General features: G+C 42.0%; 1 protein-coding gene across 1 annotated transcript in view; it reads left to right on the top strand.

Moving 5' to 3' along the window:
* PCDH11X (protocadherin 11 X-linked) overlaps window positions 1–14151 on the top strand; it is a 747920-nt gene that overhangs the window by 52968 nt on the left and 680801 nt on the right. Inside the window, exon 2 of the mRNA XM_032228039.1 lies at window positions 7598–10084. Within this exon, the coding sequence (XP_032083930.1) occupies window positions 7598–10084 (2487 nt within the window). The remainder of the gene's footprint in view (window positions 1–7597; window positions 10085–14151) is intronic.

The following is a 14151-nucleotide window of genomic DNA, read 5'->3' as shown; positions in this document are numbered from 1 at the left end:
GTCCCTTTTTTCTTTTTTTCATCTCTCTCTCACTCTTTTTCTTTATTTATTTATTTCTTTATTTATTCCTTTCTTTCTCTTTCTCTGTGTCAGTCTGTCTGTTTCTCTCTCTCTCTCTCTCTCTCTCTCTCTCTCTCTCTCTCTCTCTCTCTCTCTGTCAGTGGTGGGTTTCAAAAAAATTTTGGAACCTCTTCTGTAGGTGTGACCTGCTTTCACTGGTGGAACCTCTTCCAACCGGTTCAGTAGATTTGACGAACCGGTTCTACCGAATAGGTGCGAACTGGTAGGAACCCACCTCTGGTGTATATATATCAGGGGTGGGTTTCGACCGGTTCGCACCGGTCCCTGCGATCCGGTTGGTCGCCGAACCCGGAAGTAAGTAACTTCTGGGAACGGCAAAGCCCCCCCCCCCGCGCCCACGCGTGTCTGCACACCCGCACCTGCTCCTTACCCGGTTTTTACGAATTCTGCGCTTCCACGCATGCGCAGAACGCATACAGCGCCTGCGCGATCCTCCAGGAGCAGCGGGACCATCGCGCAGAAGCTAGTACGCATGCACGTGCCGCGTGCGTGCGCGAAGACGCCGCGTGCGTGCGCGAGGACGCCGCGTGCGTGCGCGAGGACGCCGCCGGCCTCGTTCCAACCGAACCGGTTGGAACGGGGTGAGAAACCCACCCCTGATATATATGTATATGTATGTATTAAGCAAAGTCAATGGGGAAGCGGATTCACTTAACAATTCTATTACTAATTTAAGAATCACAGTGATTGGCTTAATAGCCTTGGCAAGAAAAGTCATAAAATAGCGCAAAACTTTCCTTGCAACAGAAATTTGGGGCTGAGTTTTGGTGGCCAATCAAGGACTATCTGTATATGTGTTGCTGTGCACTAATATAAGCACTTAAATAATTCCCCCCTGTTTTAAACCTTTTTTTTTCTCTCTCTCCTGCTTCCCCTAAAAGTATTTTAAAATCTCAACAAGAGGGGGGGGGAGTTGCATCACAACTTTGATGAAAAAGGTGAAAAGTTTAAAGGTATTAAAAAAAAAGACAGCTCTGATCATCTGTGTTTGTTGAAAAAAACAAAATGCAGAGCTTCTGCCTGAATTAAAAAATATATCTAGGTTGTAGCTGCAGCGCTAAAGACAGAACAATCAATGAGTGATTGTCAGATTGCGTACAAATAAAGGAGCGTATGGAAGCAATCCCTCCCACTCCTGCGAGGTTGCTTTCTTTTCTTTTCTTCCCGATTCCGCAAGGAAAAGAAAACAAAGCAAAACACCGCCAGTCATAACTCAGGAGCTTTGCAAGCAAATAATAACAACAATTAAACACACACACACACACCAAGAAAAAAAAATGTGCCTACAATTCTCAAACTATTTTTTTTTTTGTTGTTAGTTGCAAAGTCATGTCCGACCCATCATGACCAGTGGTGGGATTCAAATAATAATCTCTGCCCTAATGACCAGCTGGGTAGGCGTGGCTCAGTGATCATGTGAACATGTGGGCGTGGCCAACTTAATGTCACTCACATTAGTGGGCGCTTCGCCTTAGCTGTTACAATGGAATAAAGGTTAACCGGAGAGGCAGTTCCTGTAAGCAGGGCAATAAAGATTAGGCTAGAAACAACACCAGAATGTTTCCTTCCTGCCTTCCTTACAGGATTAGCCCTGCAAAGTGGAAAAACAAAAGGAGATTTCTTCCCAACTGGTTCTCCCAACTGCTTAGAAAGTTAACAACCGGTTCTCCCGAATAGGTGCGAACCGACTGAATCCCATCAATGCCACACCACGCAAAATCATGCCCCCCCCCCAAATCCATGGGATCAACTTTCTCCACGGAATCAATCCCTGGCGCTCAAAAGGTTGGGGTGGCCTCCCTTGTAGACTACAAAACCTTGGGCCTCTCTGGTCTAGATTTGCAAGGTTGTGTTACACCAGGAAATGACAGCCAGGAAGAGCGAAGAAGGAATGAGATGCCCTTCGATCCTTCTTTCGCATTTTCACCTCTGTCCTTGGTGTTTCTCCATTATCGCTCTCTCTCCTTTGTTTGTGGTGGCCGTGTTCCTTTTTGGTGCCTGTCAGCACCATTTTCCATCATTCACAGAGATGCTATTGATGAATACTAATCACCTCTTCCTCCTTAGGGGGAAAAGTCTTTTGCAAGGCTTTCTTTTTCTTCTTTTTCCCTTTCTCTCCTTTCCTTTAAAAGGAAAACAAAAATGAGGAGAGGGATTCAACCTTCCCAGTTTGATACGTCCCATCTGGAAGTGAAAAACTTTATTTCCCCCTTTCATTCTACCCCAGGGGTCGGCAACCTTAAACACTCAAAGAGCCACAAAGGTCCTAACCGGAAGCCCCCATTCAATTCTGAAGCTGACCGGAAGTCCGGTTCCCCCACCATAGAGTCTCCTCCTAGCACGGCGTCCTTTTTCCTCTACCTGTCCTAACCGAAAGCCCTATCCATTGTGGAGCTTATTGGAAAACCTGCATCTTGCCATAGAGTCTCCTCCTGCACACCCTGCTTCCTCTCCCTCCCAAACCGGAAGCTCCACTCAAAATTGTGGTGCCAACTGGTGACAGCGAGCCACAGCAGAGGGATGAAAGAGCCACATGCAACTCCAGAGCTGCAGGTTGCTGACCCCCTATCCAAACCTTATTCTTGTATACTACATGCAGCATTTATTTCTATTCCTAGGTATTGGTTTTCATATGACAAGGGCAGTCCCCATGCCATGACCCCCCCAGACCTACGTCTGGTTCCTTATCACTCATCATACATTTATAATGATTGCATTATTTGTAATATCTGGAATGCTGATTTTTACCGCAGCCTTGAAAAGCATGCTGATAAGAAAAAAGACAACAACCCAGAGATGCTTAAGTGTCTTTATCTTGATTTCCTTGCAATTCAGTTGCAATTTTGGCCATTTCTATTCCGTATTAAAAGTTGCTGGCAATTTGTACTTTTTTTAAAAAAAAAATAGGGCAACCCACGAATATGGCAAATATTTAATGACAAAGAATATTCAATGACTGGGGGAATCATGTACAGAAAATAGCTGGCAGTCAGATGTTACATATGCAAAGCAGCTGTACTGTGTGACTGAGGACAGCTGTATTGCCTGGAGTCCCATATTCAGCCATCCACAAGTTCTCCCAACTTAAAGGATGTGTCACGTCATTAGGCTTTTTGAAGTTGGATGAGAGTTAGGGAACATTTAAAAAGTTGAAAAGTGCTGCAGAAGCTGCTTTGGGGGAGATGAGAACATTTCGAACTCTCGTTAGGAAGCTTAAGGACACGATTAAAACAGGTTCAAAAGATAAAACCTCCCTCAAGTCAAGCTTGACTCTGGGTGACCTTATGGATCAGACCTGGGTTTTTTTTTCTTTCTTTCTTTCTTGGCAACGCTGCAAAATTGTTGCTTTTGTTCTTCTCCACTTGCTTGTCTAGCCTACAGCCTTGGTATCTTCTGGCAGGCAGTCATCCAAAAAGAACTTGTGTCTGATTCTGCTTAGCTTTTTTTTAACGTCAGCCAAGTTTAGTTCGGTTTTTGCCACTTTAGTTCAGCTTTGCCACGTTGGTGGCTCAGTGACTAAGACGCTGGGCTTGTCAACCAGAAAAGTCAGCAGTTCGGCGGTTCGAATCCCCTTGCGCCGCGTAATGTAGTGAGCTCCCGTTTCTTGTCCCAGCTTCTGCCAACCTAGCAGTTTGAAAGCATGTAAAAATGCAAGTAGAAAAATAGAGGACCACCTTTGGTGGGAAGGTAACAGCATTTTCTGCTCCTTCGGCATTTAGTCATGCCGGCCACATGACCATGGAGACGCCTTTGGACAACGCTGGTTCTTCAGCTTTGAAATGGAGATGAGCACTGCCCCCTAGAGTCAGGAACAATAGCACATTTGTGCAAGAGGAACCTTTACCTTATAACCTGCTGGGTTGCTAGGAGGCCACTTTGGGTGAATTGAACCTTGGTCTAACATTGTGAAGCTTTTTGTTATTCAGGGACAAAGATAAAACTTTTAAATAAAAGGGGATATCGATCCCAGAAAACCCACACAAAGATAGATAGATAGATAGATAGATAGATAGATAGATGATAGATAGATAGATAGATAGATAGATAGATAGATAGATAGATAGATAGATATGGGGATGGGGATGGGGATGGGGAGGGGGATGGAGATGGAGATGGAGATGGAGATGGATAGATAGATGATAGATAGATAGATAGATAGATAGATAGATAGATAGATAGATATAGAGATAGATAGAGAGAGAGAGAGAGAAAGAGAGAGATAGTAGATAGATAGATAGATAGATAGATAGATAGATAGATAGATAGATAGATAGATATAGAGATAGAGAGAGAGAGAGAGATAGTAGATAGATAGATAGATAGATAGATAGATAGATAGATAGATAGATAGATAGATAGATAGATAGATAGATAGATAGATAGATGTGTTTGTGTGTGTGTGTTTGTGTGTGAGTATATATATGTTTGTGTGTGTGTGTGTTTGTGTGTGTGTACATACATACATACATACATACATCTGGTACATACACACACACACACATACACACACACACAGGCAGACACTGTTTCAATGAAGTGGTCATTGTTCTCTGTTATCATATAATATTTCCATGGTTCTTGTTAAATACCACTATTTCTTCTTTATCGAAGATGGTAGTTAAATGTCCAATGTGTAAACAGGAGGAACCCATCACTCAAAAGATAATGTAGTTCATGCTTGGATGACATGAGAGACATAGCTTATGGTTAGTTGTGAACATGATTGATGGCAAACAGCTGTCTCGTTTAATGCTTTTCAACATCCAGCTACCACCAATGAAAGAAACAAAACCAAGGAAACAGCTGATTTCTTTAATGTCAGTCCTGGGTTAGTGAGGGTAGTAATCGGGGTTTGTTGATGCAGGAAGTCTTTAAAAAGCCTACAACGGATGCTTGATGCATCATGTTTTTATCTATAATCAACCATTCAAAGTCACTGTACTGAGATGGGTAACTCCATAAATTTCAATAAATAGTTTGTTGATAAGCCTATCAGATAACGGGAAGGAATTAGTTGGCATGTAGGAAACCACAAGTTCTGCTTGTCATGTTGTCAACATATGTGCACCAATGAATCCAGATACGTGCAATTTTGCATTTGCACCAAAATCTTCCATAAAAAGCTTGTCTAAATTGATGTCTCCTTCCTACCCACTCTTGATGAGTATAGTTGAAAGCAGTGGTTCTCAACCTTTACCACATACCTTTCGTGGCACCGACCATGGCTACCGGCAACAAAAACTTAACTCAAGATTTAAATCATAGCATTTTTTTCAGGCCTTCTCAGACACACACACACCCCCCGGTGATGACATTGTAGTCCCGCTCAAGGGTCCATGGACCACAGGTTGAGAACAACAGGTTTAGAATCTTTCTGTACCTTATTTTCAGAATTGTCTACATTCAACAGACCAGGGCTCCCCAACCTGTGGCCTAATACTGGTCCATAGCAGAGGTGGGTTCCTACCAGTTCGGAGTGGTTTGGCCGAGTAGGTAGTAATTTGGCCGGCCACATCCCTGAACTGGTTGTATCGGTGTCACCGTAGGCATCGCCATCTGGTTTTTTGCTTTTGCGCATGCGCAGAAGCAATTTTTTAACTTCTGTGCAAGCGTGTGTAACACGTCCCAGAGCAAACTGGCAGTAATAGAAGCCACAACCCAACCCTGGTCCATAGCCTATTTGCAACCAGGCTGTGTGAGTGGCTGACTGGTTTGTATGTGTGCAAGCACACAGTCCCACTCACATGGGCATCACAGGGGCTCATGGCCCCACTCACATACATGTGCTTACATACACACCCATGTGCCTGCCCCTCCCACAAAGCCATCCACTCTTTCCCTGTCCCTGCTCCGGGCCATCAACCCAGAAAGGTTGGGGAACTCTCTGGTAGACAATTGTCTCGTGGATATATTTTTTTTAAATGAAAAACACCCTATTAGTTATTATTGGCATTTTTGTAAGCATGTTGGTTCTCAATTATCAACACTTCCTAAGCTTTTGAAAAATGTTAGATGGTCCTTTGGAAAAGTTACAGATGAATGTCAGTCCATTAGATGGGAGAGATGATGGAGGGGGGATGTATGAACTTCCTGCTTCCCCTGACATTCCTTAAAAGGGATACCATATTTTTTAAATATATTTTTATTCTTTTTAAACAAAACAACACATACAAAACAAAGCAAGGAAGAAAAAAAAACAACTTTCCTCCATTTCATCAAGCATGTTGTTTGGTTACAAGTTTTTGTGCATCAAGATTAAGAATAACATCACTGGTTTACATTAAACAACTGAATATTTCGCTGTCATTGAGCATTATGTGTTCAAATTACCATTAATATTTTTCATACCATATTTTTCAGAGTATAAGATGTACCGGAGTATAAGATGCACCGAGATTTTGAAGAGGCAATTTTTTTTTAAAAAAAAAAATCACTATGCAGACCTCTGAAAAATGGTCCATTTTCTGTGAAAATGGGCCCATTTTCTGTCAAAAAAATGGCATGCACAGTCTTTAGGAGGCTTGTAGAGTGCCCCTGGGGGCTGGAGGGGGGCAAAAATGAGCAAAAACAGCCAAAGCTTTGCTCATTTTTGCCCTTCCCAGCCCCAGAAGCACTGTAGAAACCTCCTAAAAGCTATGCACAGCCATTTTTGCAAAGGGGGTGGGGTTTCAGGAGGCTAAAAATGCTGCATTCAGTGTATAAGACCCTCTTTTTTGTGGGGGGGGAAGGTGTGTCTTATACTCCAATAAATATGGTAATCATAGAACTTCAGGCCCATATATGACTCATGGATGAATACCAGTTTAAATAACTGATGCCAAATTATCCTTGGATATTTTGAAAGCTAAGGATATATTTAATTCAAATATCATAATTGCCTCTAATTACATTTAGGATCAATTCAAAGTCATGGTTTGCTAAAGAAGATGACCCATGGAATTAACATGGATTTTTTTCCAAGGTCACAAGTCTTTAGACTTGCATCTTCTTTGGCATTACAACAAAGCATAAACATATGTGGGGAAATTCAGATTGATACATTTCAGAGAAAAAGCATACCGTATGTCAGAGTTTGTTGCATAACTTCAAATCCAGAAGGAGACATAGATTACTGATGCAGAAAGGTTCATTAACTTCTTTATATGTATAAATATAGATGAATAAATGGACAATGCCAACAGGTGCTTCTTCCAAGTAAACACAAGACAGGAGAGTTACAGGCAAGCCCAAGCAGTTAGCTTCATTTCAGAAGACAAGCCCAGACAGACTGCTAGTTTACTTCTCAGAGCAGAGCTTACTTCAGCTAAGCCACTCCCAGACTTCTTATGTATGTTTCTGTTTCAATTCTCTGCACAAACTCAGATCTGTTTAAGCTTCAATTGGCTGATTTAGTTGCTATGCCTATTCAATGGCTGGCCTTGTTCCCATGTCTCTCCCAGTCATGAATATTTTAACATTGTATATATAACAGATTTCCACAGTAATATATTCCCTTCTCTCTTTCTGTGACTTCTAGGGTCAAAATGTATTTGGACTTGATATAATTGAAACACCTGAAGGAGACAAGTGGCCCCAGTTGATAGTGCAACAAATTCTTGATAGGGAGCAGAAGGACACCTATGTGATGAAGATTAAAGTGGAGGATGGTGGAAACCCTCCGAGATCCAGCACGGCCATTCTCCAAGTCACCGTCACTGATGTGAATGACAACCGTCCGGTCTTCAAGGAGAATGACATTGAAGTCAGCGTTCCTGAAAATGCACCTGTGGGCACCTCCGTTTCTCAACTTCATGCCACTGATGCCGACTTGGGATCCAACGCCCAGATTCACTTTTATTTTAGCAGCCAAATATCCAGCTTAGCCAAAAGGCTGTTTGCCATTGATAACATCACTGGTCTTATCACAGTCAAGGAGCCCTTGGACCGGGAGGAATCCCCAGTACACAAATTAACAGTTTTGGCAAGCGATGGCAGTTCCACACCCTCCAGGGCTACCGTAACAGTGAACGTCACAGACATTAACGATAACATCCCCTCCATAGATACACGGTACATTATCAATCCAGTCAACGGGACTGTGTTACTGTCCGAGAAAGCACCACTCAATACTAAGATTGCCCTGATAACTGTAATGGATAAGGATGCTGATCTTAATGGCAAAGTTACTTGCTTCACAGACCACGATGTCCCCTTCAGGTTAAAACCGGTGTTTGACAATCAGTTTCTCCTTGAAACAGCTACTTTCTTAGACTATGAGGCCACCAGAGAATATGCCATCAAAATAGTGGCCTCGGATTCAGGAAAACCACCCTTGAACCAATCTGCAATGCTACTGATCAAAATCAAAGATGAAAACGACAATACCCCGGTGTTCACGCAACCCGTGATCGGGCTCTCCATTCCTGAGAATAACGCTCCTGGAACCCAGCTGACCAAGATAAGTGCTACCGATGCCGACAGCGGCCGCAATGCTGAAATCAGTTACATGCTGGGATTGGATGCTCCCCCGATTTTCAACCTGGATCGCCGTACAGGGATTCTGACAGCCGTGAGGAAGTTGGATAGAGAAAAACAAGATCGCTACTCATTCACAGTGCTGGCGAAAGATAACGGCATGCCACCTTTGCAAACCAATGCCACCGTGACTGTTTCTGTCTTGGACCAAAACGACAACAGCCCCGCTTTCACACACAACGAATACAACTTCTACGTGCCAGAAAATCTACCCATGTACGGCACTGTTGGACTGATCACTGTGACAGATGCGGACTCTGGAGAAAATGCAATAGTGACCTTGTCTATATTAAATGGCAGAGATAATTTCATTATCGATCCTCTCACTGGAGTCATAAGGCCGAATATTACTTTTGACAGGGAGCAGCAAGGATCTTATACTTTTCAGGTGAAAGCGGTGGATGGGGGCAGGCTACCACGCACCTCCACAGCTAAAGTGACTATCAATGTTGTCGATGTGAATGACAACAGGCCTGTTTTCGTCACTCCTTCCACCAACTACTCCTACGATTTGGTTCCGATGTCTGCCAGTCCTGGCTCCGTAGTGACAAAAGTGTTTGCTGTGGACAATGATACTGGGATGAACGCTGAGCTGCGTTATAGCATTATTGGTGGGAATTCACGAGGGTTGTTTATGATCGATCAGTTAACTGGCAACGTCACCTTGAAGGAGAAAGTCATCTCAGCAGATCATGGGTTGCACAGACTGGTAATCAAAGTCAACGATTTAGGGCAGCCTGAATCTTTATACACCATAGCACTAGTGCATTTATTTGTGAATGAAACAGTCACCAACGGATCCTACGTCCAAGAGTTGGTGCGCCGAAACATGGAAACACCGGTTGGCCAAAACGTCGGGGATGGAGACATTACCCCACAAACCAATGACTATGTCAAAATCATCATTGCCATTATCGCAGGCACCATGACGGTGATACTGGTCATTTTTGTGACAGCTCTGGTACGTTGTCGCCAAACTCCTAGGCACAAAGTGGTCCAGAAAAGCAAGCAGAGCGGCGAGTGGGTTTCCCCAAATCAAGAAAACCGTCAGATCAAGAAGAAGAAGAAGAAGAAGAAGCGGTCTCCCAAAAGCCTTCTTCTAAACTTTGTGACCATTGAAGAATCTAAGCCTGATGACCCTGGCCATGAACACATCAATGGTACGTTGGACATTCCTGTAGAGCTAGAAGAACAGACTATGGGAAAATATAACTGGGCCACGACACCAACCACTTTTAAACCTGACAGCCCAGATTTAGCAAAGCACTACAAGTCTGCCACTCCGCAGCCCACGTTTCAGATTAAACCTGAGACTCCAGTACCACCGAAGAAACACCACGTCATACAGGAACTGCCTCTGGATAACACATTTGTGGTGGGTTGTGATTCCCTCTCCAAGTGTTCTTCCAGTAGCTCGGACCCATACAGTGTCTCCGAATGCAGCTGTCAAGGAGGGTTCAAGGCTCCTGGCTCTGTCCACACCAGACAGGTAAGAACAACTTTTGCTTTACATCTTTTTTCTTTGCTTTGTCACCCTCCCTCCTTTCTGATTTAGTTTCTTCCTTGTGTTATAAACTCTGCCCTTAGAATATAGATAAATGATAGATGATGATCGATCAATCAATAGATAGATAGATAGATAGATAGATAGATAGATAGATAGATAGATAGATAGATGATAGACAGGCAGGCAGGCAGGCAGGCAGACAGACAGACAGACAGACAGACAGACAGACAGACACAATAGATAGATAGATAGATAGATAGATAGATAGATAGATAGATAGATAGATAGATAGATAGATAGATAGATAGATACCCGTCTTTCCCTGAAAATAAGACAGGGTCTTATTTTCTTTTGACCCCCGAAATAAGCACTTGGCCTTATTTTTTTGGAGGTCTTATTATTTTTGAAGTGCAGGAGGAGGCAAGTGTGGAGGTCTTATTATTTTTGAAGTGCAGGAGGAGGCGAGCCACCTCATGGCTACTGTGTTGCAATATTTTGGGGGAGGGCTTATTTGATTGCATGCACTCAAAAGCCTGATTGGGCTTATTATCCAGGGAGGTCTTATTTTCAGGGAAACAGGATAGATGATAGATGGATGGATGGATGGATGGATGGATGGATGGATGGATGGATGGATGGATGGATGGATAGATAGATAGACAGACAGACAGATGATAGATAGATAGATAGATAGATAGATAGATAGATAGATAGATAGATAGATGCCCACCCATCTTTCCCCGAAAATAAGACAGGGTTTTCTTTTCTTTTGACCCTCGAAATAAGCACTTGGCCTTATTTTTGGGGAGATCTTATTATTTTTGAGGTGCAGGAGGCAGCAAGTATGGTCACCTCTTGGTTACTGTGTTGCAATATTTTTGGGAAGGGCTTATTGGACTGCATGCACTCAAAAGCCTGATTGGGCTTATTATCCGTGGAGGTCTTATTTTCAAGGAAACAGGATAGATAGATAGATAGATAGATAGATAGATAGATAGATAGATAGATAGATAGATAGATAGATAACTGAGAAGTAAACAGCTTGTGATTCATCAGTACTAAAAGGGAAAAAATGTAGTGACTTTTAGCTACAAGTAAAATTTGATTGCTGAATGTGTGTGTTAGGGGGTAGCTCTTGTCTGCAGATGGCAGTGTGGCACTTCTTCCTTTGCATGCATAAGAGCAGTTCTGCAAAACAAAAGAGAAGTTACAGTTTACTCCAGCTAGCAAAGTATGCTTGGGAATCTAAGAAATCCAGACTTGGTGGAACTCATGAAAGCTCTTCAGGATCACATAAATTGTTCTTAAGGCTGATGGAGTCTGGAATTGGCAATTCATTTCATTGACTTGGATCAGTTCCTCCCAGGTTTCTCAGAAGCAATCCCAATTTTATTGCCCCTTCCCTGCATTATAACTTTTAGGAATTGAGTGTCATTTTCAAGAATAGACATTTACACTGCTGTCTAGAACCCTAAAAACTAGGTGCCTGACACAATCAATGGAAGAAAACAACCCTAAAATTAATCTTGAGTGGGGTAATCACAAATCCAGCTTTTGGAAATGAGCACAGCTGTCCATTCCTACTTTTGCCTGTGAATGGGTTAAAATTGCAGCTCTGATCTGCAAGCGAGGATAAGGAAGATGTTTGTTACTTGGTAAAGATAATGCAATAAAAGCACAGTTCTAAAATGTCCTTGTAGAAACTGAAACTGAGTTAAAAACATTCAGATATGAACTCGCATCATTGCAGGGAGATTGTCACTATTAAAAGAGCCAGAATCTCATTTTTACGAGGTGTAAATCTGTCGCTGGGGATTGGAACTTAGGTCATTCATGGGACATGGAGTTTCTTACCTAAAACTGCTCCAGCTAGGAATTAAGTTTTTTTGAAATTTGCTTACCTTTTTGGTTGCTTCTATTCAAGGTACCCAAATGTTGAAGGAAGTTACAACAATGGTCTTCTGAACTTTTACAATAGGATGACTGTACTTTCACACAACTAGTTATAATCTCAGTTTTATAATGTTATAAAAGGAGTCAGTTTTATTTGGAATGCAAATGGCTGCAAACCAGCATTCTAATTGCATGGCTAAAATTTGCCTTATGCTATTAGGCTACTCTCTTAGGCATCAACGCTTAAGATGTCTCCTATAATTTGGCAACCAGGAAAATCCTAGTCCTGTACATTTTACCCTGTTTCCATGAAAATAAGACCTCCCTGGATAATAAGCCCAATCAGGCTTTTGAGGGCATGCACTAAAATAAGCGCTCCCTGAAAATATTGCAATTCGGTAGCAGCCATGAGGTGACCACGCTCGCTGCCTCCTGCACCTCAAAAATAATAAGGCCTCCCCCAAAATAAGGCCAAGTGCTTATTTCGGGGGTCAAAAGAAAAGAAAACCCTGTCTTATTTTCGGGAAAACACAGTGTATAGTTGTCCTGTCCATTCTAGTTCTTGGTAGCAAAAATATACCCTATAAACTCCCCCTGCTTTAAAAAAAAAAACCTGCTTCTCTTACACATATTTTTCATCATTCTTGACTGTTGCATTTTCCAGTAAAGCTACAACAATTGAACCAGGAACCTTTATGTTGATTCCATTGTTTTTCTTTCTATCCTTTCTCTGCGCACAATCCCCTCTTTCCCCGGGCTTTATGTCTCAATAGTAGTAGTCTAAAAAATTCTCAAGAGGTTGAAGCGCTGTCATGTTGGTGGTAATAACTTCACTTATAAAGACATACATTCTTTCTAGATTCCTTGACTTTAGAGAAGTTCAATAAAACCAAAGGCTCAGGGAAGAGATCCCTTCGGGAGGGGGGGGGATATTTTATAATGATGTGAAAATTGTATTTACCAAACTTTGAACCTACTGTATTTGTACAGCAGAGGGTAATGCAATAGACTGACTTATGATAAAGAAAGTAGATCTCTGGGGAGGTATATGTAGAATGAACCCATATTGGAGATGTGGTTTGTTAGGAAAAGTAATTTATTTTGCTGGCCATTGCTTTTTCCAATGAATTCTGGGAATGTGAACTATTCAGTAGAATATGCAGCAAGTACAATATTTTCAAAACATCCTAGGATGTTGAAGTTTGAGGTATATCTAATAACCTGCTAGGGCAGTTTCTGTGAATAATTGTTCTGTTGAGTGGAAACTTCTGAATCCTCCATAAACATTCAATGCTATCTTTTAGCAATAGGAGCACAACTGCTTTCCTCTCTACTTGCTCAATTGAGTTGCTATTTATCTGATAACAAATAGTAACTGTGTTACTATTATTATTGCTTATTATTATTGCTTACTATTATTATTGCTTATTAAAGATTATTGCCGCATTCCTCCCCCCCCACACCGTTTTCATTTGTTTTGATTTTAAGCACATAACAACCAGTTATATTTTCATGCATAGTTGATGAGGTTCTTCAATGGATCTCATTTGTGGGGCCACTAAGAGGTGTATTATGGGAGTTTAATCGTTTATGCAACAGTAGGCAGTCCCCTGGTCTTCTGATACCCTAGTAAATTGCCAGTGAAGAGTCATGACAAAACATGTCCAAAATTAGTGAGGGAAGGATATCATCATCATCATCATCATCATCATCATCATCATCATCATCATCATCGTTATCCATCATCCCATGAGGTACCACATCCCAAAATTGTTGCCAACTATTTTAATATTTTGAGAGTGAGATAGAAAAGCAGAAACATAATCTTGTATAGCACTAAAACTTTTGAGGGATTTGGTGGGGTTTTTGGGAAGAGTATTGATAGATACCAAACTATCACCAACCTCTAATTTATTCCGGCCAATATTTAGATTTAGGAGGTGCCCCAGAGGTGAAATTCAGCAGGTTCTGGAAAACCGGTAGCGGAAATTTTGAGTAATTTGGAGAACCAGCATATACCACCTCTGGCTGGCCCCAGAGTGCGGAGGGAATGGGGATTTTGCAGCATCCTTCACTGGAGTGAGGAGGGAATGGAGATTTTGCAGTATCCTACCCCTGCCAGTGGTAAAAAAAAAATGAATTTCACCACTGAGGTG

The sequence above is a fragment of the Thamnophis elegans genome, chromosome 12, assembly GCF_009769535.1.
Source record: "Thamnophis elegans isolate rThaEle1 chromosome 12, rThaEle1.pri, whole genome shotgun sequence".
In the NCBI taxonomy this organism is placed as follows: Eukaryota; Metazoa; Chordata; class Lepidosauria; order Squamata; family Colubridae; genus Thamnophis; species Thamnophis elegans.
Note: the sequence above shows the minus strand (reverse complement) of the source record. Positions and strands in the feature narration are given on the sequence as shown.